Source organism: Schistosoma haematobium, chromosome 4 (genome assembly GCF_000699445.3).
Source record: "Schistosoma haematobium chromosome 4, whole genome shotgun sequence".
Taxonomy (NCBI): Eukaryota; Metazoa; Platyhelminthes; class Trematoda; order Strigeidida; family Schistosomatidae; genus Schistosoma; species Schistosoma haematobium.
The window spans coordinates 44,030,764-44,053,488 of NC_067199.1; the positions used below are offsets into that span (position 1 = coordinate 44,030,764).

At 34.6% G+C, this 22,725-nt stretch overlaps 1 protein-coding gene across 1 annotated transcript; it reads left to right on the plus strand.

Moving 5' to 3' along the window:
- Positions 1-2,189: 2,189 nt before the first annotated feature.
- Positions 2,190-22,020, plus strand: RAB33A (Ras- protein Rab-33A). Its single transcript, XM_051219402.1, has 7 exons — positions 2,190-2,323; positions 7,289-7,398; positions 7,455-7,572; positions 7,615-7,690; positions 8,282-8,397; positions 8,459-8,584; positions 21,660-22,020. Exons 2-7 carry the CDS (start codon positions 7,295-7,297, stop codon positions 21,756-21,758), a joined length of 639 nt encoding a protein of 212 aa, XP_051067114.1. The 5' UTR covers positions 2,190-2,323; positions 7,289-7,294; the 3' UTR covers positions 21,759-22,020.
- Positions 22,021-22,725: the final 705 nt, after the last annotated feature.

Below are 22,725 nucleotides of genomic sequence, written 5' to 3' on the forward strand. Positions count from 1 at the left end.
AAAGGTCATCCATAAATTATAAATCTAACCAGTCACTCTTCCTCACCTAACCGAAGAAGATGAAAATCCAGTTAAATCAAATTTATATGTATTAATCATGTCAACAGAACCGATAAATACATAGTTTTTGATTGACATCATGAACTGGTTGATGTGAGACCATCATTGAATACCTTGAAGCACTGGATGGCCGTTTCTTCCAAGTTTTCAATGGTAGTCTAACATCAGTCAGTTTATGATCTCAATCAAAAAATTAATAATCTCCACAACTCTATATTGATAAATAGATAGTTAGCGATTGCTGAGACATTACTTTTTGGAATGTTTACATAAAATATAAGTCCATTCCACTATTATCATTACGGTTATCACGTTCATCAAAGTAAGGTAAACATATTTCTCTATAAAATTTTCCTCTCTATATGTTCAATTTGATGAAAAGCTTCTCGTGTTTGTTCAAGGGTCATTCACTTACTGCAAAACTTCTTTTAATTACCCTATGAGTAAAGAGAAGTCTGTAGTATGTACAGAACGTTTTATGCTAACCAAGATTATATTTATACCTCAAAAATTCATTCAGTAACAACTTCATTGGCCTTAATAATAATTCGGTCACTAGTTCAACTAACAATATCTAACGCTAGTTTGAATAAGTTGATAAAAAGCTATTTGTATTTATGAATAACAGCGGTGATAACAAACTCTAAACAAAACACTGGATACAATAAACAACATCAATTTCTTAATTTAATAGTTAAATTCATGAGACAATTAAAGCTAGACCACCATGGAAAATTTGAAAGCATTGGATGACCGTTTCGTCCTACTGCGGGACTCGTCAGCAGTGCACATCCACGATCCCGCCTCACGAGATTCGAAACCAGGACCTATCGGTTTAACTCACAAACACTTAAACTCTAGACCATTGAGTTGACATTCAACGATGGTCTAGCTTTAATTGACTCATGAATTCAACTATCAAATTATTCTAATATCCACAAAACCTCTCTCTAAATATAAGCATCATTTGCATCAATAATGTCAGTCAGTCAGTCAGCTACAACGTAGGACCAGGCACATATATGCATCGGTCCAAGTTGCCTCACCTCATTAAAACAACAAGATGAACATTGGATTCATAAAAGTAGTTGATTCAGAGGGGGTAAAATTGCATATAAGGAAGAAAGAATTAGTTAGTAGAAAAAAAGATATGAAGCGATTTTAATCTCTTAGTTTAAGGGAAGACAGAGAGTGCATACACCTACACCATTGTGATAGATTCTGAGCCATGTCACCCACAGTCTCCAACCATTGGTTACGATAGTCACGCGGACCCCAACCGAGTAGTCTGCATCTACCAACATGACTCAGACTAGAAGTTAGTGACTTCAAGAGCTGATGCCAAGTTTTGGTTTGGCCGCCCCTAACTTTCTTCCAACCATCTTCAATACCGGTTTGCATTGCACGTCGTGGTAATCGGTGTTCAGGCATACGTAACACGTGGCTCAACCATCTCAGTCGATGAAGATTCACAACCTAATCAACTGATTTACCGTCATCATTCCCTAATACTCTGGCGTCTAACCTCACTATTACTTACCCGGTGATAATCATTAAATAATATAAAATCAGTATTTAGGGTTTTCAATCAATTAACTTTAAAAAAGGAACCATAAAGTATCATTAAATTATTCAATGACTATAAACTTATCAAGTAAACACTTCATTATTGATCATGCAAAACTAATGAAAAAGCTATATATATATATATATATATATATATATATATATATATATATATATATATATATATATATATATATATAATTATAGCTAGAAAACATCAGATTTCATAGATAGAAAATCCAAATAAATAAAGAAAAAAGAAAAAAAGAGAACAAGAACTCGACATGAATCAATCAATCAGTCGATCACCAGCAACGACAACAACAACAAAAAGGAAAAAAAGGAAAAAAACACTCATTTTCTTCTTTCAATTCTCTTGAAAACAAATTGAATTCTTTTAAATGATCGACAGTAATTAATACAAGAATAAGAATGTATTATTAATATTGTTTATGATTAGATTAGTGGTTATTCATGGTATTAAGTCACATGAAATCCATTAACACTATTACTATGGATATACATATATACATGTATATATATAACAATGGAAATGTTTAATTACAGTTTTGCAATATCAGTGTAAACTTCTTTTTTATGCATATGTATATGATCTATATATGTTCAAGAATTTATGTATGATTCTTTGAAAAACTTATAAGATCATTCTATTGAATAGTTGGATTCATTCAAGAAAGTAAGTAATTTACATTGTTAACAGTTAAATGTTTTTTTTGTTTTCTTTAATTCCGTTTTCGATGATTTGTAATTCATAAATAGTAATGTCCTATTTGAGCTTCGTCAACTGGATCTACATATATCCCACAGTTAATGTTCAATTTGGGACTCGAACCCACTATCGATCGTATCAAACATCATTACGTTATCTACTTAACTACTGAGTCCTGATAGCCACGAGTTGGTGTAATAAGGTGAAGTTTAACTTCACTTGATGTTGTTTGTTTGTATCTTTCGGTTGTTGTTTAGGACTGCAATTGATCAGTCTTTTGTTGATATATGTGACTCAAAGCCATATCGAGGCAATCCGCAAAAGATTCACATATTCTAACAAGTGTCTAATCAATTGAAGTCCTAAACAACAATCGAAAGACACAAGCAAACAACATCAAGTGAGTTTATCACTACTTATTTATAACTGATATTCAAGTTTAATGGTTGAATTCATGAGTCAATTGAAGCTAGGCCACCGTTGCATGCCGACTCAGTGGTTTAGAGGTTAAGCGTCCGCACACGAGACCGATAGGTCCTGGGTTCGAATCTTGTGAAGCCGTCTAGTGATTCCAGATTTCCCATTGTGATCTAGCTTTAATTAACTCATGAATTCAACTATTAAATTACTAAGATCTCTACAAAGCCTCTTTCTGATTAAAGTTACTATTTCAGTACATTAAAATTATGCTGTAGCTGTTATGGATAATAATAATAATGGTAATAAAATTAATAATTGATAAACATATCATGTAAAGTAAGAAACAAGGATATACAATTCAAGTTAAAAAACAAACGTCATGGAAAACAGTGCAAATCATAATGAAGGAGAATGAACAAACTTGGAACTAAGAATCCAGGTCAAAGTAAACAAACAGATTATACGTATCTTTTTATTGTATACAAAAGTTAGCTTTTCTCTAATTAACATAAATTGCTTCAGTTATGTAGAGTAAGTTTAAGATTGCGCCTTTTCAATAGATTGCTAGGAACTTGATGGATAAATGTGAAAGAATTTTTCAACTCTGATGTTTTGTTTATGATCAATTAGTCTAGGAAGAATGGAACGGTTAATAGATTTAGTGTTTACTTTTTCTAACAATGCTATCAAGTGTTTGCGAGTGAATAAGGTTAAGAAACTTTGAGTAGGGTTACCGTAATTGGCTGCAAATGAACAATTAAATTCATAAACACACTTAGATGAATGCATCGTTGGTATCTTATTCTTAAATTGCTGAGTCAAAATGGTTTTATTGAAGGCACTGTGTGGTATTTAGAGGCATTGAATGTCGTCTTAATAAATCTGTTTATACAATATATTAAAATCTCACTCACTATATCACATTTGAAATTAAGTCTTAAGTGAAGTGTTTTCGTTTCAGCTGCGGACGTTCATGTCATAGTTTTCGGTACAGTTACGTATTGCATTATGAAGTTATTCGCTCAGTTGGTTAATCCTGTTAAACCTCGTGGAACATAGGTCGCTGACTAACGATCACAAAACAAAACTATCTAGAGATTTCATTGTCTGTTCTTGCCAATTACTATTCATTCTTTTAATCGCTGCCTCCGATTCGCAACACAAGGTTTTACTTAATCTACTTCTTCTCCTCTTACCTTAGCAATTCAATATTAAGACTCACTTTATCGTACGGTTTGGCGATTTCCCTGAAGCCTAACCTATCCACTCCCATCTTCTCTTCCTACTTTCCTTCTCAAACGCATGCTTCTTTGTTGTTCTCTAACACACGAGTTTGTTACTCGTCATGTCCGACAAGCGGACGAAATTACTAAGATATCTATTCTGTTCAGTCATCAACCTTGATCTGTTCAATTCCTCATCTGTACTATCCTCACAACAAATCCACCGAATTCTGTAACTCAGATATTTAACCACACAATAGACGAGTATAGAAGGTTTGATGATAAATGTTTCGCTTCATTTCTGGATTGAGCGTTTGTGCGAGATTATAGGAATTTTAGTGTGAAGTCGTGACGGATGAAATTCAATCATGTATGCAGTGAGATGAATATTGCCATTAGCAATGGATGATGTTCGTGTTATGTAGTGAATTGACTCACTTCAGACATGAGATATTAATTCACTATTCTTAACCACTTTTAATCGACTATTGATTTAAAACATCTCTGTTCGATGGTAAAATTAAGAGAGACGTTGATAGTACTGAGGAGTCCAATAAAGGAAACGAATTCATTTAAATTACACTTGGGAAACACTGTCATTTAGATGAACAATAATTACAAATCTTCTATACTCAAACTATAATGTAGGGATGAGTCAATGAGGATTACGGAACTAATTCCTACTTTTGCCACATAATTTAAAACCGAATTAATTTATCTCACATTATGTGGAAAGGGCAATGGAAATACACTTCTATACTTCGTATAAACGTTCAAAACTATTGAGAACAATTACTTTCCGTCCTCATCAGACTGGAAATGACAATGTCATTGTTACATATTGAATGTCGACACATGTAAATCAGTGAGTTTTGATTCTGTTCACTTTGTCAAACAGTGAGTTATCTAACAAATCACGTTGTTAGTAATTCACTGAATAATAGTTGAGTTGGTAATGTGACAGTGTTAAACTTGATAATGGTTTCTCTTCATGAATTCCTCATATTGTTTTTGCCTCGCGAGTTCTTCACGATAACTCTTCGTCCTATTCAGTAGCAAAGATTTAACATATAATCTGAAATTGTTTCTAGAATGATTCATGGTTATGAGAAGGATTGACAGACCAACCTTCAAGGTGAATATTTCAGCACACAATGAAATGGGGTAATTGGCTACAATGGTATCAGTGTACAACTGGTAATGGTTCTTGAGAAACTGTTAGACTAGCTACAAATTCTATGTTTTAACCGATTTCATTACCTCAGTTGTGAAATATTTCTAAGTTAAAGAGACCCACTTCTTGTTGGTTGACATCGGTGAAAATGACTATAGCATCAGCTTAGCATTACTTCTGACTTGTCTCTATCAATCAGACATGAAAAGAACGAATAGCAACTGGAAACAATTAGAAAGTTTTGCTCAGGACAGGGTTTGATAGAAAGTGCTAGTTGATGACCCATGTTCTTCCTCAAGAGGTAACAGGCAAGTAAGTACGTAATCACTCATCCTATGAAGTTGTTTTACTACTTTTTTTCTATGAATTTGAATGGATATATACATATTGTGCGGATTACCTCTAACATAACTACTTTATCATTAGTTATATATAATAGATAGATTGTGATCACTATTCGAATCCAATGCTCTCATTTCATCTTATTATTCCTTGAATTACTCAAGTCATATAGCTACAAACTTACTCAAAAGGTAACAGTAAGAGTAGAAATACAGTAGTAAGATTTTGATGACTTCTATTCTTAAAGTTCCCATTATATTAAAACACAATTGTATGAACGAAGAATATTCTTTTCAATAATTTCTCATCACGTATATCTACAATTTCTATGGTTAAGATCATGATATTAATCAATCTGATATTAATCAACATATGCTCACTAGTGACTGGCTTGACGAGGTATATCCTGGAGTTCTGGTGAGAAGTAGTGACCAGTGAAGTTTAACCAGGTTGGTTGTGAGGTAGTAACTCACTGAAGACAATGGTGAATGTGTCGCTCAATTTCGTGGATTAGTTGAAGTTGGACATTAACACCGTCGGATGCCGGCCAGACCAGTGGTCTAGTGGTTAAGTGCTCGCTCGCGGAACCAGTAGGTCCTGGGTTCGAATCTCGCAGGAGGCGAGGTCGTGGATGCGCACTGCTGAAGAGTTTCACAATAGGACGAGGCGGCCGTCCAGTGCTTCGAGGTTTTCCATGGTAGTCTAGCTTCAACTGACTCGTGATTTTAACCATTGAGATTACTACAATCTCCACAAAACCCATCTAATATCTACAATTACAAATCCAAATTAATAATCCATAAAATTGACCAGATTTAAGGCAGAGTACATCATTTGGAAATTGTATTATATGAATTAAGAATTGTTGTTTGTTATCAAATCAGATCGTTAGTGTTGGGGTTGACTAATATGAAGTTGTTAACTTGGTTCAGTTTATAAGTGAAATGAAATTGTGCGATAAATGATCAGAATAAATATGGTCAACATGGGATGGGAGAGAGAGTAATGGAATAGAAATCAGAGATTACGTAATAAGTAGAATAATATGAATTAGGCCAGATGTAGTAGATTTAGAGGTGGATACTGAATGAACTCCTCAAAAAGGTTATCAAGTGTAATGATAATAATAATAGTAACAGTAATAATAGTAAGATAAGTTTGGGACATAAAATGAACATTAATCAAATTACGTCACCATATTATGAAATTGATTATTAACTAGTTGGACCCAAAGTTGGCCGTGATAAAAGGAGTGGCTGGACATATTTCTTTTGGATGTAAAGTTCTGGCTTTTTGATCCGAATAGCAATTGCTTCAGCTGTCTGTAGGATTCGCAGTCTGACGGAATTAGGTAGACTGCTGTTAACACGATAGATTATTGCAAAAGATTGCTCCATGTTGGCTGTATGTCCTGTTTGAATTAGACGGTCTAAAATGGAGCTGTTTAACGTTTTGACTACACCTTTGCATAACCACACGGGGAGGTGCTGACGAGCCCGAATGTACAAATTCCTAAAACATCTGCAAATATAACTTGCTCCACAGGAGCCGTTGAATTAATAGATACAGAAAGAGGCGGCTAGTCTAGACAATTTATCTTTCAACCTGAGAGTGATTATTGATCGTGTGGAGAACATTACTAGTAGTTTACCTGCATGAATTTGGATTTCTAATTGTGGAACTTGATGAGAAATTATTGAAAAGAATCTTCTTCATTCATACAATTGTATATTCTTAAAGTATTTATCAATCATTATTTTATTTATATTTTAGCATAGAATGGAATCAAACGTTGTTGATTTAGATGGTACTAATGAATGTAATAATATAAGTAAACGAATTAAAATTATTTTGGTGGGTAATTCAAATGTTGGCAAATCAAGGTATGTTTATCTTTTCAATTCATACTACTTATAAATACTACTTATTAATTGTTTAGTTTATTAAAATCATTCACTAAAGGATCTGATGAAAATGAACCAGTCTCTACAATTGGTACCGATTTAAAATTATATGAAATGAGATTGAATGGTGAATTAATTAAACTTTACATTTGGGTAAATACATTTTTCTTTTGTATTCAATTAAATACAATTAAGGATACAGCTGGTACAGAAAGATTTAAAAATCATATGTCTCCTTCATATTTTCGTCATGCACAAGGTGCTTTAGTAGGTAAGTATAGAAAGGTATCAAGAAATATGATTAGATTATAATGTATGAATGAACCAATCAAATTTAAGATAAAAGGGTATTGGATTTTGGCGCGAAATTCACTCACTTATTTGATTGAATAGTATCATGACATTAGGAGATGCAGTCACATGGTAGCCAGTGACCAACAATTGGTTCATACGCCATTTTTTCTCTCAAGATACTGGGGCCAGCCCATGTGCACCATTGGTTTGGAATGAGGGTTTTTCAACTTTCCTAGGTGAACTTGCCGTGTCCACCAACCTGGTTAAAGCGCCGGACATTCACTTTTCCTCCTTTCAACTTCGTAAACAACACCCTTGAGTCGAGAAGGTAGTGAGTAGAACTTCTGTGGCAGTGGTTGTATGCACGTGACCATGTGAGAGCATTTGGAGAAGGAGAGCTGATTCTCTTCATTCTCGTCTGTACCAGGGCATTTGGGAGGGGGGCAAACTCATTTTGGTATCACTTAAAGATCGTCCATAAATTATAGATCTCACCAGAAACATTCATCACTTTTTTTGACCATGACAAAGTAACAATCGACCTTAACTATTTTTTTTTCTTTTTCAGTTTATGATGTTGGTTGTCAAAGAAGTTTTGAAGAATTAAACACATGGGTTAAAATAATTGAACAATATTCTGGTAGTAGATTAGTTAAAGTGATTATTGGTAATAAAAATGATTTAGTAGGTATTTATTCAATTCTATTTATTCTTTCTAAAAACAAAATAATCATTCTTATTATAGCCAGCACGTGCTATATCTATACAAAAAGCTGAAGAATATGCTAAAAGTATTAATTGTGTATATTTGGAAACTAGTGCAAAAACTGGTCTTCATGTTAGACAAGCATTCGTTACATTAGTACATTTGGTAAGTTATATATATATATATATATATATATATATATATATATATATTCTTTGTTTTCTTAATAATCAACTAGTATTATCGCTTATATTATGTCAATAAGAGATTGATCGACTGTGGCCTTAAACATCAATGGATTAAAGGTTTCCTCCCCTCCCCGCCATTGCACAACTTTAGTGCATAATAGGATGACGTTTGAAGAGAACGATACTAGGTTCGAGTGCTGGAGTGAATATCAACTCTTATATGTAGGTACATCCAACTACAAAGTCCTAAATAGGACGAAACGCACATCCTGGTTCCCAATGCTAGCCAACATCCATCTTTGTTTTGAATGTCAATAATGATTTTTATAACAAGAGTATTCAAACACAATTATAGGAATGTTTATTCTTGTGTGGATTGTGCAATTTAAAATGATGTTAGTAATGACCTGGGACTACATCAAGATAATTATAAACTACAGTTCAAGAACTTCTGTTTATAGAGGGGTTTGTCTAAACAAAATTAAATCTGTAGTAAAAAAAAGTTTAAGAAGCATTCATACGACAATGCCTTAAGATGTTGAGAGCAGCATCAGGGAGACTAAAGACCCTATCGATTCTAGAGATCGGGGAATATCTATGGTTTCAACGCTTCTTATACTTTATATGATAATTCTACAGACAAAAACGATAGCTTCACGTGCTATTAGCCATTGAGTAGTCAATGAACTGTAGCTTGATGTTCCATGACCTACACTATAAAAAGGAGCTCATTCAAATGGATGCTCATTGACTAGTAATTTGGGTTCTATTTATGTGGATATACGCTGAAAACATGCCTGGCCAGTAGAGCTGTTTGGTTGACTCCGATTAATTACTTACAACAAGCCGTGAATTGATTGAAGTTAAAATCGTAAACTATTATTTATCAGTTTAATGATATAAAGTCAATTTGTTTATGATGTAACTTGAAGTCCTTATTTCAGATCCCTGATATGGTTAAGGTTGCAGACTACTCATAAAGCTCATACTAGAATGAAATAATTATCCAGTGTCGCATGATTTCCAATCGTTACTTAACTTAAGACCATTCATAACATTAAATCTGTCTTAGGTATCATTCAGACTTGACATTTACGATTGACAACTTACTAGTGCTTACTTTGAATATTTTCTAAATTACATTTTAATATGCTGCTTCACATCATCTGTAAATATAACGTTTGAAATAAGTGATCTAAAAATACGATTTGAAAAAGCCCCATAGGACAAACATGATACTAATCGATACTCATTAACCAATCAGTGTAAATATCTCGGTTTTTCATTAAGTAAGTAGCGGACCGAATAATTCAATCATGATTTCTTGGATTGTGTATCTTAGTATTGTGGATTTAAATTAACATGGAATATCAGTGCCTTGAAGATTATAGGTGAGCCTTAATCAATCAGTGCTAACTGACATGACATCTAGTCGCAGGGTTTCCTATCAATTACCTCCAAGAATTCAACTTCATAAATTCAAACTGAACAAGTTAATAAATTGCTTCATTGCATATTATTCAATTACAAGTATCTTAGCAGTGGAAGGAAACAATTCTAATATCAGAATGGGTTTTTTGGAGATTTTAGAAATTTCACTGGTTGAAATCATGAGTCAATTGAAGCTAGATCACCATGGAAAACTTGGATGCACTGGACGGCCGTTTTGTCCTAGTATGGGACTCCTCAGCAGCACCTACGATCCCTCCCCCCGCGAGATTCGAACCTAGAACCTATCGGTCTCGTGCCAGGCGCTTAACCAACTAGACTACTGGGCCGGGGTGGGCTCGTAGATGCGCAGTGCTGAGGAGTCCCATACTAGGATTATCTCTTGAAGCCACTCCTGGAGTTCTAGTGAGAAGCCGTTACCCGTGGAGTTCAACCAGGTCGGTTGTCAGATATCAACTCACTGAAAACAATGGTGTATGGAGTCCCATACTACGACGGGACGGCCGTCCAGTGGTGGTTTAGCTTCAACTGACTCATGATTTCAACCAGTGAAAATTCTAATATCGCTTACCATTTAAATTGATATCTTGTGATTAACACTGTTATTAACATGTTTAACAGAAAAAAAACTAATTTTTAAACAAAAATTGGGCATAAAATCAACTATGAATACCTCTCACTTACAGTAAGTGTTTAAATCCTAACTCGCGTTAGCGCTCGAGACCGATAGGTCCTGGGTTCTAATCCCATGAGCAGGATCGTGGATACGCACTGTTGAGGAGTCCCATACTAGAATGAAACGGCCGTCCAATGCTTCCAAGTCTTCCATGGTGGTCTAGATACAATTGACTCATGAATTCAAGTTTGATATCAGTTGTAATTATCAATACTGATCATAATAATAAGGTTATATATTACATTTATTAACAAAATAAGTGTTGTGATAAACATGAAAGGTTATTGACGTGAACCTTTTGAAGTCAAGTAGTTTAAACTGGAGAGAACTTCATTAACGAATGCGTTTTGGATTATTGAGATGTGAACAGATAGACTACTAACTGACGAATGAATCCTAATGATACGATTTGGTTAAGTGATAGCTGTTCATGAGATTGTATTATTAACTCAAATCGCGAAGGAGTTATGATCAAAAACAAGATCGTTAGCTAGATGAATAGGTCTTCTAGCTCATAAAATAGCATACTTATATACAAACTATTGACGGGAAAATAATATGATTAAGTGTGGTGAATGATTGAAGGATATCGGCTTTGTTGACTACTTGTTCCCCAATGAATTAAACCATAACTGTTAGACTTAATTCTTCCTCATCATATGAAGACCTATGTACCATCAATTTTAATGTTTTATCGATACTTTTGATTCTACATAACAAAGAAGACTTTAACAATAATAAACCACTTGGTTACAAGTACCCAATAATCAAGGTTGAGGGTTTAATTTGAGGTAATTTGTCACAATGAACTGATATCAGCTGGAAAACAATTTGGAAGCCTCGTTTCAGTAATAAGAGATTTCGTTAACAGATGAGACCTTCTAGTAACGTGCACTCAAGACTTCATATCCCATCAAACATGGGATTTATAGGTCCTATAATAAGATCGATAGATCCTTAGTTTCAAACCTTGACTCACGCTTCTGGTTGCTCTTAACTCCAACTTTGATATATAATCGAAACAAAAGCTAAACAATTTATGCTATAAGGTATTATTAACATCTTTGACCATATATTCAAAATATCTTAAAAGTGAAATGACCCTTACTTAGAATTCCAATTGAAGTTTAGTAAACGAGAACACCAGTGGAGACAACCAAGCGTAATCGAACTCAAAATTACAGGATCACTTAATAAAATCTGAGAATCATAAAGTAAATGCTTCATTGGCATAATGTCAATCAATAGCTTCAGGTTTGATTGTTCCTTTATTTCCACACCAATTTTTCCCTGTTCTCGATATCGTTTCTTCGATCTTCTTAACCTTCTACCTCCATGCATTTCACTTTCGATTGATGATACATACTACTTATATCTGTCGATATCATTAGCACACACCACATAAGTACAATCATGGTTTTATTTTTATTATGGATAAAGTAAGAAATTCGTGTATAAAATGAAATATTTCTTTGAACTATTTTAGCGAGACAATAATTACATTAGGTTACAATCTATTTCTTAAATTCAGATCATTTTAAGCAGTTGAATCTAAGCTGTGAATTTAGTTTTGTCTGAGACTTATCCGCCAAATGTAGTTGCAGTCCAAAGTTGATGTTCAAACTGGAATTGAAGCCTGGTATTTATTACTTTGAATGTCCTCTTATCCAATAACTTACTAAATTATGATGCTTATCAAATCGTCTAACAGGTAGTAAGCTATTTGTATTTTCCCGTTGTTGATTTAAAGGATCACAACTAATCAGGCTCAATGAAATAATGTTCATCCTCTCAATTATTCACAATTTTCGGTCAAGCTGTATTGTAACTAGCAGTTAGACAATTTAGTGTCTATATGCATTTCATAACTTAGTGAGTAAGGAGTTAGTGTTTGCAGAAATAAGTATTGGGCTTGAAATTCAATGTGGATATCGACAGTGAGATGAAAATACATACAGTTGAAGAGTTACAAATAGGACAGTAAGAGGTTTATAAATTCTATTGCTACACCATAATCCAGTTTTATTCAAACTTATAATTAAAAGTATTATTGAGGCAATCTCACCAGAATGTACACACTAAAACAATGATTATTCAGCTATACTCATTAATATGAGCAACGGTGAAATACAAAAGTGTGCAATCAAATGAATTGTTGATCGATAGGCTTTATAGAAGTGTTTGTTACTGAACAGTGTACTATCGAAGTACATTAACCTTGTACAGGCTCTTCACATGAAAACTAGTGGTAAGGTAAGATCATATGAAGAATTGTTAACTGTAAAATATGTCCTTTGAGGTTATCCGGTTTGTCTATCTTTATTTAACTTTTTAGTAAACATAAATGCTGTCTTTGCCTGAAGACACTGAGAAAATTTTCTAACGGCATTAAGAAACAATGATTAGGGTAAGATTCCCTCCAAATAAATGTAAAATCCTGCTCCGGAACTTATTTGCATCAGTACGTCCATTTTAGGGTATGAAGCGAAGTAGGTGAATGCCACAACGACTTCATTTATCTTGAAAGCCTCATCAGTTCTACTAAACTGTCACCTGGCAAGATCTCGGAACGGATTCGGGAAGCCTAGCTGACTTTTGCTAAATTTCATCCCTTGTATTCTAAGAGAGAATTTCGTTTGGAAACTAAAGAACGAGTTTACTGCGTACCAGTTTGCTCTGTCTTATTTTATCATCATGGAACGTTAGTTTACACACAGTTATATAATATACCCTTGTGGGCCAGGGTAATTTTACATTGGTTTTCAGGAGAACCAGACACCATCCAGACTTTCACGCAAAAACCCAAACAGTACAGCTCAACCCCGTTTAGCAGAGGAACCAGACACCGTACAGGCTTTAACGCTACAATCTGAATAGTACAGCTCAATCCTGTGGCGCAACCACGTAACTTATAAAAAATAGGGAATTTCGATAAGTTACTAGTATTTGATCAAGAGTTTCTTCCAAGCATTGTTTGAATATGTTTGGACCACTGACAGCACGATGCTGAGGTTAGGCAGATGGTATTTATTAGGTATGACAAACCAGTTGATGAGGGTGTGAAGCTTTCATCGACTGTTGTGATTGCGATATTTAATACATATGTCCAAACATCGTATACATCGATATGCGGTGTTTTCTGGTATAAGGGTAAGTTGGAAGAAAGATTATGGGAGCAAACCAAAAGTAATGTCAGCCCGTGAAGTCATTAACTATTAAACTGTGGCATATTTGCAGTTGCAGATCACCTGCTTGAAGTCAGTGCAATTATCATAGCCAAAAAGCGAAGATACTGGTAGACGTGTCCCGAAATTCATCACAATTTTGCATATGAATTCACCCTTTTTTCCCCCAATTCTTGAATTTTAACTCTATAATTCTTTATTCGGCATATTCATTCTTTCTTCTCGAACCATATTTCTTATGCCTAACGTTTTCTACTATAACTGATACTGTCACTAATTCCACTAATCTGAGATTTGTCCTGACTAGATAATTAACTGATTGAAATGATTAAAGTCTCCTTAATATTCAATGAAACAGTTTTGAAATTATTTATCAAAAATAATATTTTACCACCAGTGAGAACCTGGAAGCAATGGACGGTCATTTCGTCTTATTATAGGACTCCTTAGCAGTGCGCATGCACAATCACAAACGCGGTATTCGAACCCAGGACCTCCGGTATCACGAGCGAACTCCTAACCACTAGTCCACTGAGCTGGCATCCGACGACATAACTGTCTGACTTCAACCAATCCAATTGAAATACTTTGACAGTTTATATTTTATGTCAGTTCCTACACACTATCTGTGATAATTATTCATTGGCTTTATATGTCTTGGTACTTTACTCCTAAAGATTCAACCCAAAACAAGTCGTTTAGTAAAAGAATGAGCGGCGAGACTCTAATTTATGGACAACCTTTGAACGAATCTTAAGTAACCTTGAGAAATATTAGCCAATCAGCAAACAGTCAGTATAGAGTAAAAATATGTTATACAAAACCAAGGAAATAAAGTGGATACATTTCTTATAAGTGGTTCAAAAACTTGTCAGGGTTGGAAAGAGGTTCAGACGTTCTAAAATCGTAATGCATGCAGTAGAGGAAATCATCCATACGACTAAAGAATAGTCGGCCTCTCGAGCCATGATAAAGTCTCAAATACTCTTTCAGCCTCGACCACATAGCTTCAATAGTGTTTGTGTGCACTCCGGTTGTTGAGTACACAAAATACTACTTATGGATAACGACACGATGCACATAACCAAGACTATGTAGGAGTCTGTACGCTCTCCAAATATCCGTATATGTTGTAGTACCTGGTTGCGGCCAATGTTACTCGTGCTTTTCTTATCCAGTTCGTAATAATTGTCGTAATTTGCCTTAGTTACGAATTATATATGGGGTTTTCATCACGAATTGACATCAGCTATAATGCCCGAAATTTATTTAGCCAAATGGATGAAAGGCTCTCGCGTTAAAATCCGAGATCTATTATCTTATACCTGATTGATTCATCCACAAATTATAGTCCCGCCGTTTTATTTGCTATAGCCGCTCAATTATCATGTTTTGTACAAAATTCCCTGTGAACCGATAGTACGTTAGCATTAAGCACTGAAGTTGTGGCCGTAACCTTGAAATCTTTAAAACGCCTTTGATTGGCTCGTCCACAAATTAGAGTCTTGCCTGTTATGTAATCATATTATTTTTAACTGTTAACCGTTTGTTTAGGTAAAGGTGAAATTTAATTGTTTCCATTTTTAACATGACATTGATTTGAATGTCACATGTAAATATTTAGCCTAGAAATTAGATCACATTATTGTCTAGTAGAAAATCTTCAATTCATTTCAATCAATACACAATAATATAGATTATTATATAATAACCATTTAATATACACAATATCAATATAACATTGACATTAACAATATAGCTTAATCTTAATTAAATAAGCATTGGATGTTAGATAGATACATAATCTTAGTGTGGACTATTTAGTAATCCACATGAAAGACTTTGTCAGAGATTGGATATAGGATCATTTTTTTATTTGAACACATAGAATTTGGTACAAGGTTGCACCAGATACATATGCGCCACACAGATCTCACTAGATTTGTGTGAGGGCTGTGATACTGTCCGGGTGCCCAAACCAAAGCAGGTAGTTTTCTTAGGGGACCACACACAGAGCCTTTGACATAAGGGTCTGACCTACAAGGCAGTGGAGCATCGTGAGGAGATGCAGTCCCATGGTAGCCGGTGACCAACGATTGGTTCATAGGCCATTTGTTCCCGCAGGATACTAAAGCCCATGTGCACCATTGATTTGGTTTGGGATCCGGTTAAAGCGCCTTACATTCGCTTTTCGTCCTTTCAATTTTGTAAACAACACCCCCACCATGAGAAGGCAGTGAGTAGGACTTCCCTGGCAGAGGCTGTATACGCGTGGCCGTGTGAGAGTATTTCTAGAGGGAGGGTGGGTCCACCCTAATCTCGGCCATGCCAGGGCATTTGACGGCCATTTACCTTTCAGGAAAATGTGTCAACTCTAGTTTATTGAGTTTGTAACCAGTAGTTCAAATATTATAATTTAGTACTTTTCATAATTATGACTACGTATTTTATTGAAGAGTACTGACAAAAACAAAGCATAGTTCTGAAATTTTTATGAAAGAATATTAACTACCCATCATATAGTTGAGTAAGATATAGTCTATTTTTGCTAATCTACAGAACGATAAATATTCAATAATCGGAACTAAACATTAAATTCACATGGTGTTGTTTTACATGTATCATTCCATTGTTATTTAGAACTGCAGTAGATCAGTTTCTTGTTGGCATATGTGTATCCTGTACGGATTGCCTCGAAATAGTCCAAAGTCACAAACTTTATAAGCAAAAATGTATAGTGGCTAGCGGTGGCCGAGTCCCAAATAGGACGAAACGCGCATCCTGGATTCCACTTCTAGCCACTATCCATCTTTACTTAGGAACTAAACATTGATTGCTATCAGTTAACTAATCTTCATTCATATTTAAAACCTAAATTTAACTTGAAATAATGAATAAACTGATCAAGAGAATACACTTTTCATAAGTAATGTTTCTTTTCGCTGTTTTACGGGGTTATCATAGGATTGCATCTTCTGACGTTGCTTCAGTGCCTTGTGGATCAGATCTTTAGGCCGAAGGCTGCAGGTGTAGCCCCCTTAAGAAAACCACCTACTTTGGTCTGGGCACTCGGGCAGTATCACAACCCACACACAAATCAAGTGATTTGTGTGGTGCATATGTATTCAATGCCCCTTTGTACCAATATTTATGTGTTCAGATAAATAATAAATTTCGCTGTTTTATAGGGTAGTGAATAAGTTTTATCGACAATATGAAGCAGTGAATTCATCTTCAATGGTTAAAAATATCATTCTGACTATGAGAATTGAAGAGTTCAAAATTCATTCGTGAATCCATCCTGGTCGCCCTAGTTATATATAAATTTATAATTGATTGTAAATTATTATGAAAATACTAATAATTGATAGTGGGATCCAAAATTCGTGAATTTTATCCGATTTGAAACTTGTCAGCTGAATATACTTTCATCCAATTATGATATACCAACATTGAAAATTATCTTTTTGTAAGCAATGATGTATAGTGGCTAGCAGTGGAATCCAGGATGCCCATTTCGTCCCATTTGGGACTCGTCAACTGGATGTACCTGCATCTCAGAGTTGATCTTCACTCCGGGACTCGAACCCAGTACCATTCACTTCAAACACCATCGCGTTATCCACTTAGCTATTGAGTCCTGATAGCCACTTGCTTGTGCAATGGGGTAAATTTGAATTCACTTGGTATTATTTGGCTTGTATCTTCCCATTAAGGTTTAAGACTGCAATTGATCAGTCTGTTATCGGCATATGTGCATACTGTGCGTACTCCGCGTCCTGGATTCCACTGCTAGCCACTATCCATGATTGCTTACTAAAAGCTTGTGAATTAAGGCAATATCGAGGCATACGCACAGTATGCATATATGCCAATAACAGACTGATCAATTGCAGTCTTAAACCTCATTGGGAAGATACAAGCCAAATAATACCAAGTGAATTGAAAATTGTCACTTTAAAAGTTAGTGAATTATTTCACAAATGAGTTGTATGGATAAGGGAGCACGAATAGGATGAAATCTACTTTCTGAATTTAAGTCTTAGCTAAAACCTGAAAATATATATGTTAAACTTTAAATTGGACATACTATCAAGTCATCAGATTAAGGATCTTATATATCAGTACATATAAATTAAATCCAGTCTTAAATATCAACAATAAGGTAACATAAACTCTAACAAAATTTAAATAAATTTCACAATTGATTGATTACTGATTCAATATATGTGTAAGCGCTCGCGCGCGAAACCAGTAGGTCCTGGGTTCGAGTCTCGCAGGGGGCGAGTTCATGGATGCGCACTGCTGAGGAGTCCCAGAATAGGACGAAACGACCGTCCAGTGCTTCCAGGTTTTCCATGATGATCTAACTTCAATTGACTCATGATCTTAACCAATGAAATCACTATAATATCCACAAAACCCATCTGATATATGTCTAGTCCTTTAACACTTTTTTTAATTTATCAATCCAATTATAATGTAACCACTAATTTAATGGATTTAACATTGTGTGTACAATGTTAAAATACTAGATAGTTGAAGGTAGTTGATAGGATATCGCAACTGATCTCGTTTTTAAAGTTAGTTGACACTCATCTACAAAACGTACCTACAATCTCTAAAGGAACTGATGTTTCAGAAAACTAGGAATTACCTCCGAATAATTAATATAATAATTTTTCTAAACAAGGATTAGTTATGATGAAAGTGTGAATGAATTGATTTTAAGACAGAAGAATATAATTCCTATGGAATTTACTTAGGTATCATGTCATTTGTAATAAAAATAGTAACTAGAAACAATGTTAATTCTATTGATAAATATGTAAACAACTATGAATTACAGTTGTTTAATGTAAAATGAAATGAAAACAGAAAATGCATATGACGTCAGAATTTGCAAGATAAAATCGTTACCAGTTATACAATAATTAGGTATGTTTATGTATTTTGTGCTAATAGATATCAGTGCAATCTAGGATGTACGCTTCATCTTAGTTGAAACTAACCATTTGGATGTATCCGAATATCATTGTTTCTATTTCCACAAAGACTTGACCTACTTACTTACGCCTGTTACTCCTAATGGAGCATAGGCCACCGACCAGCATTCTCCAGCCTACTCTGTCCTGGGCCTTCTTTTCCAGTTCTATCCAATTTTTGTTCATTTTCCTCATGTCTGTCTCCATTTCTCAGCGTAATGTGTACTTTGGTCTTCTTCTTCTTCTTTGGCATTGAGGTTTTCAAGTGAGGGCTTGCCTTGTGACGCGGTTGGGTGCTTTCCTCAATGTGTGTCCTATCCACCTCCAGAGCTTCTTTCGAATTTCCTCCTCCGCTCGGATCTTGTTTGTTCTCTCTCACAGTAGGTTGTGGCTGGTAGTGTCTGACCAACGGACCCGAAGTATTTTGTGCAGACAACTGTTAACAAACACTTGTATCTTCTGGATGATCGCTTTCGTAGTTCTCCAAGATTCCACCCCATACAGTAGAACTCTCTTGACATTTGTTTTGAAAATTCCAACCTTGGTGTTGGTTGACAATTGTTTTGAGTTCCAATTGTAGATATGCTGCTCTTGCTTTGCCGATCCGCGCCTTCATATTTGCATCCGATCCACCATGTTGATCAATGATGCTGCCCAAATATGTAAAGGTTTTTACATCTTCCAAATCTTCTCCATCAGTTGTGATTGGATTGGTGCATGCTGTGTTGTATCGTAGAATCTTGCTTTTCCCTTTGTGTATGTTGAGACCTACTGCTGCTGTTACACTGGTCGTCTTCTCCTGTATTTGTTGTTGCGTATGCTATGGAAGAGCTAGATCATCTGCGATGTCTAGATCATCCAGCTGCATCCTAGCTGTCCACTGTATCCCGTGTTTCTCCCCGGATGTTGATGTTTTCGTAATCCGGTCGATCACTAGTAGGAAGAGAAGGGCTGAAAGTAAGCAACCTTGACTGACACTGGTCTTTACCTAAAACGAGTCTGTGAGCTGTCCTCCATGCATGATTTTGCAATTTGATCCATCATAAGAATTCCGTATGATATTGACTATCTTCTCAGGTACGCCGTAGTGTAGAAAAAGCCTCCATAGTGTTGTCCTGTCCAAGTTAAAAAAGAAAACGCTAGCCAGAGAAAATAATTCGAATAAAAACTTGAACCCAATAAAAATTACTTCATGTTTCACTGTTATTTAATGAATACGAAGTGCACATCTAAGATGTTCACTTCTAACCAAATCTGTAAACATGGATAACATTGAGAACACATTCTGGGAATGTTTTAAATTAACATGGACTGATTCAAGATTGCGAATATTATAATTAATATTATTTAAATGATGTTTGTCATAGTGAGTAAAAACTCATTTTAACTAATCAAATCTTACATTCATGTGTTGATTTTCTCAATGAGACTTGGACACAATATCTAGCGCTTGAAACTCCAACGGGTCAACCATCAAGTTATAGAGTTCAATCCGTCACTGACTTGCTTATTTCCAAAAGGGTATATTATCGTGTTATTGGAATTTAAAATCTTATTTGATCAGTTTCAGTTGGTATATATATATACACCCTTTTTTAATAGATTCTCCGAAAATATCATAAACATTGGACAATTTATTGGCCACATGGGCCCAGTAACTGTAGCGATTGTTGCTTGGTTCAAGTTTCATCATAAATATTAACATTAGAATGTCGTCAAATCCAGACGATAAGGACTAAATACGATGAAATAAGTGTTCTGGATAGTATGACTAATAACAGAGTAAAAATATACTGGTAACAAGAGTATGTTAAGTTTAATGTGACACAAATAATTCAATATTCAGTACTATGAGTGTGGTATGTGCTACTGATGTCGATAGATATAAGTAGTATATATAATCATTCGAAAGTGAAATGCCTGAAGGCAGAAGATTAAAACGAACGAGAACGAGAACAGTGAATGATCGGGGTGGAAACAGAGGAATAATGAAGTCTGAGATGATTGACTAATATTTTGCAAATGAAAATATTCATTGTATAGTTTTTAGATTTTATTAAGATATTCGGTAATATTGTGTTAAAATACTGTTATATCTTGTGACTGTAGATTAGAGCACAGCGTATTATCGATCGGACCAAAGACGCTTAAAACACGTGAGAACAACCTAGAGTCCTGATTGATCCTGCTTTCCTGTCTAGCCCAGCCAGTTTAGTCCAGAACACAAGTCTCAGCCTCTGAGATATGAATCACTATATTTCAAGCATACTGAGTTTATATACCAAACAAACCGACCACAACGTAACAACAAAATATGAAACATTTGTACAAGAAATAGCCAGATGTGGATGTGAATGAGGGAGGTAGTAATCAATATACTGGGTATAACTCAAGAATGGTAAAATGTATATTAATGGTTCATAGGTCAAAATAAAGCTTATAGTAAGAGGAACACGAATATAAATAACTTAGTTATTTAATAATTATACAATAGAAATATACGTTTAGTATTGGTCCATAAAGGATCCCAAAGTTATCATTCATTATGTTTCTCGGGTCCCAACAAATACATTTGGTTATCCCTACCTGTATTCTTGTTCACTACATAAGTACCCTCAATCCATTATAATTTTATATATTCTGACGATTTACTTTACCCCCCCCCACACACACACACCATCTTTTCTTTCCATCAATTTGTATATCTCATTTATCAAATAATTCTTCTCTCTTTTCTTTCCCTCTCTCTCTCTTTAGATTATCGAAAAAAATTCCAATCAATTAAGTGTTAAGGAGAATAATGTTGTTTTACGTGAAAAACCTACAAAACATAAAGCTCAGTGTTGTCATCATTAAATCGATCATTTTGATTTCTAAGAAAAAAAAAGAAAAAAAATTATTGATTCAAAAAAATAAAAAAATTATTGATTCAAAAAAAGGAAAAAAAACATTTTTTTTTTGTTGAAACAATAAATATGCTATTTGTAAACGTTATGTAATATGAATCCACATAGAAACAATGTTCAATGATCAGTGATATTGAAACTATTGATCATTTAATACATTATATGTAGATGATAATTTAAACACATAAGAAATAGTAAACATTCACTTGGTGATATTGTATTCTTGTATCTATTTTTATGTTATAAAGTTTTTGATTTAAGAGAATATCGAAGTAATACATACAGTATGAATAATATGCCAATAAGAGATTGAAACGAATAGTCCCTTTGATAAATTTCGATAATGTAATAAGAAGACAAAGATTATCAGAACTATGTGATATATTGGCGCAATACATTTCGAACAATCTGATCACACATATACTTGTTAAGAGCATTTATATATAAAAATAAAAGGTCAATTAGACTGGGAATGGGGGTAAGAGGAGATAAAGATAATGATAATAATGTGAACACAAAGCGAAACCTAATCACTCTGGATAATAAGTCAATATTACCAGGGTAGGTTTAAGGTAAGAACACACTGTTTTTGAACACACAAAGAGGGTTTGAATTTTCGTATGGCTAAAGCTTCAATAAACCTTAGTATACACCCTTTTACACTTTTATACAACACTACAAACGCTGAGTTTAGATCAATCTTGTGACCTGTTTCAATTATATGTTTAGCAATAGAGGATGATGGATGTTTATCCTCTGCTCTTATTGGGTCACTTGATTGTATTTGTTTCTGAAGCCATTTGGGTAGATGTTCACTCACCCTAATGTTAAGATCACGATTGCTCCTCCCTATGTATGTGTGGCCAGATACACATTTAAATTGGTAAACACAATGGGATGTGACGCAATCGTTTCCA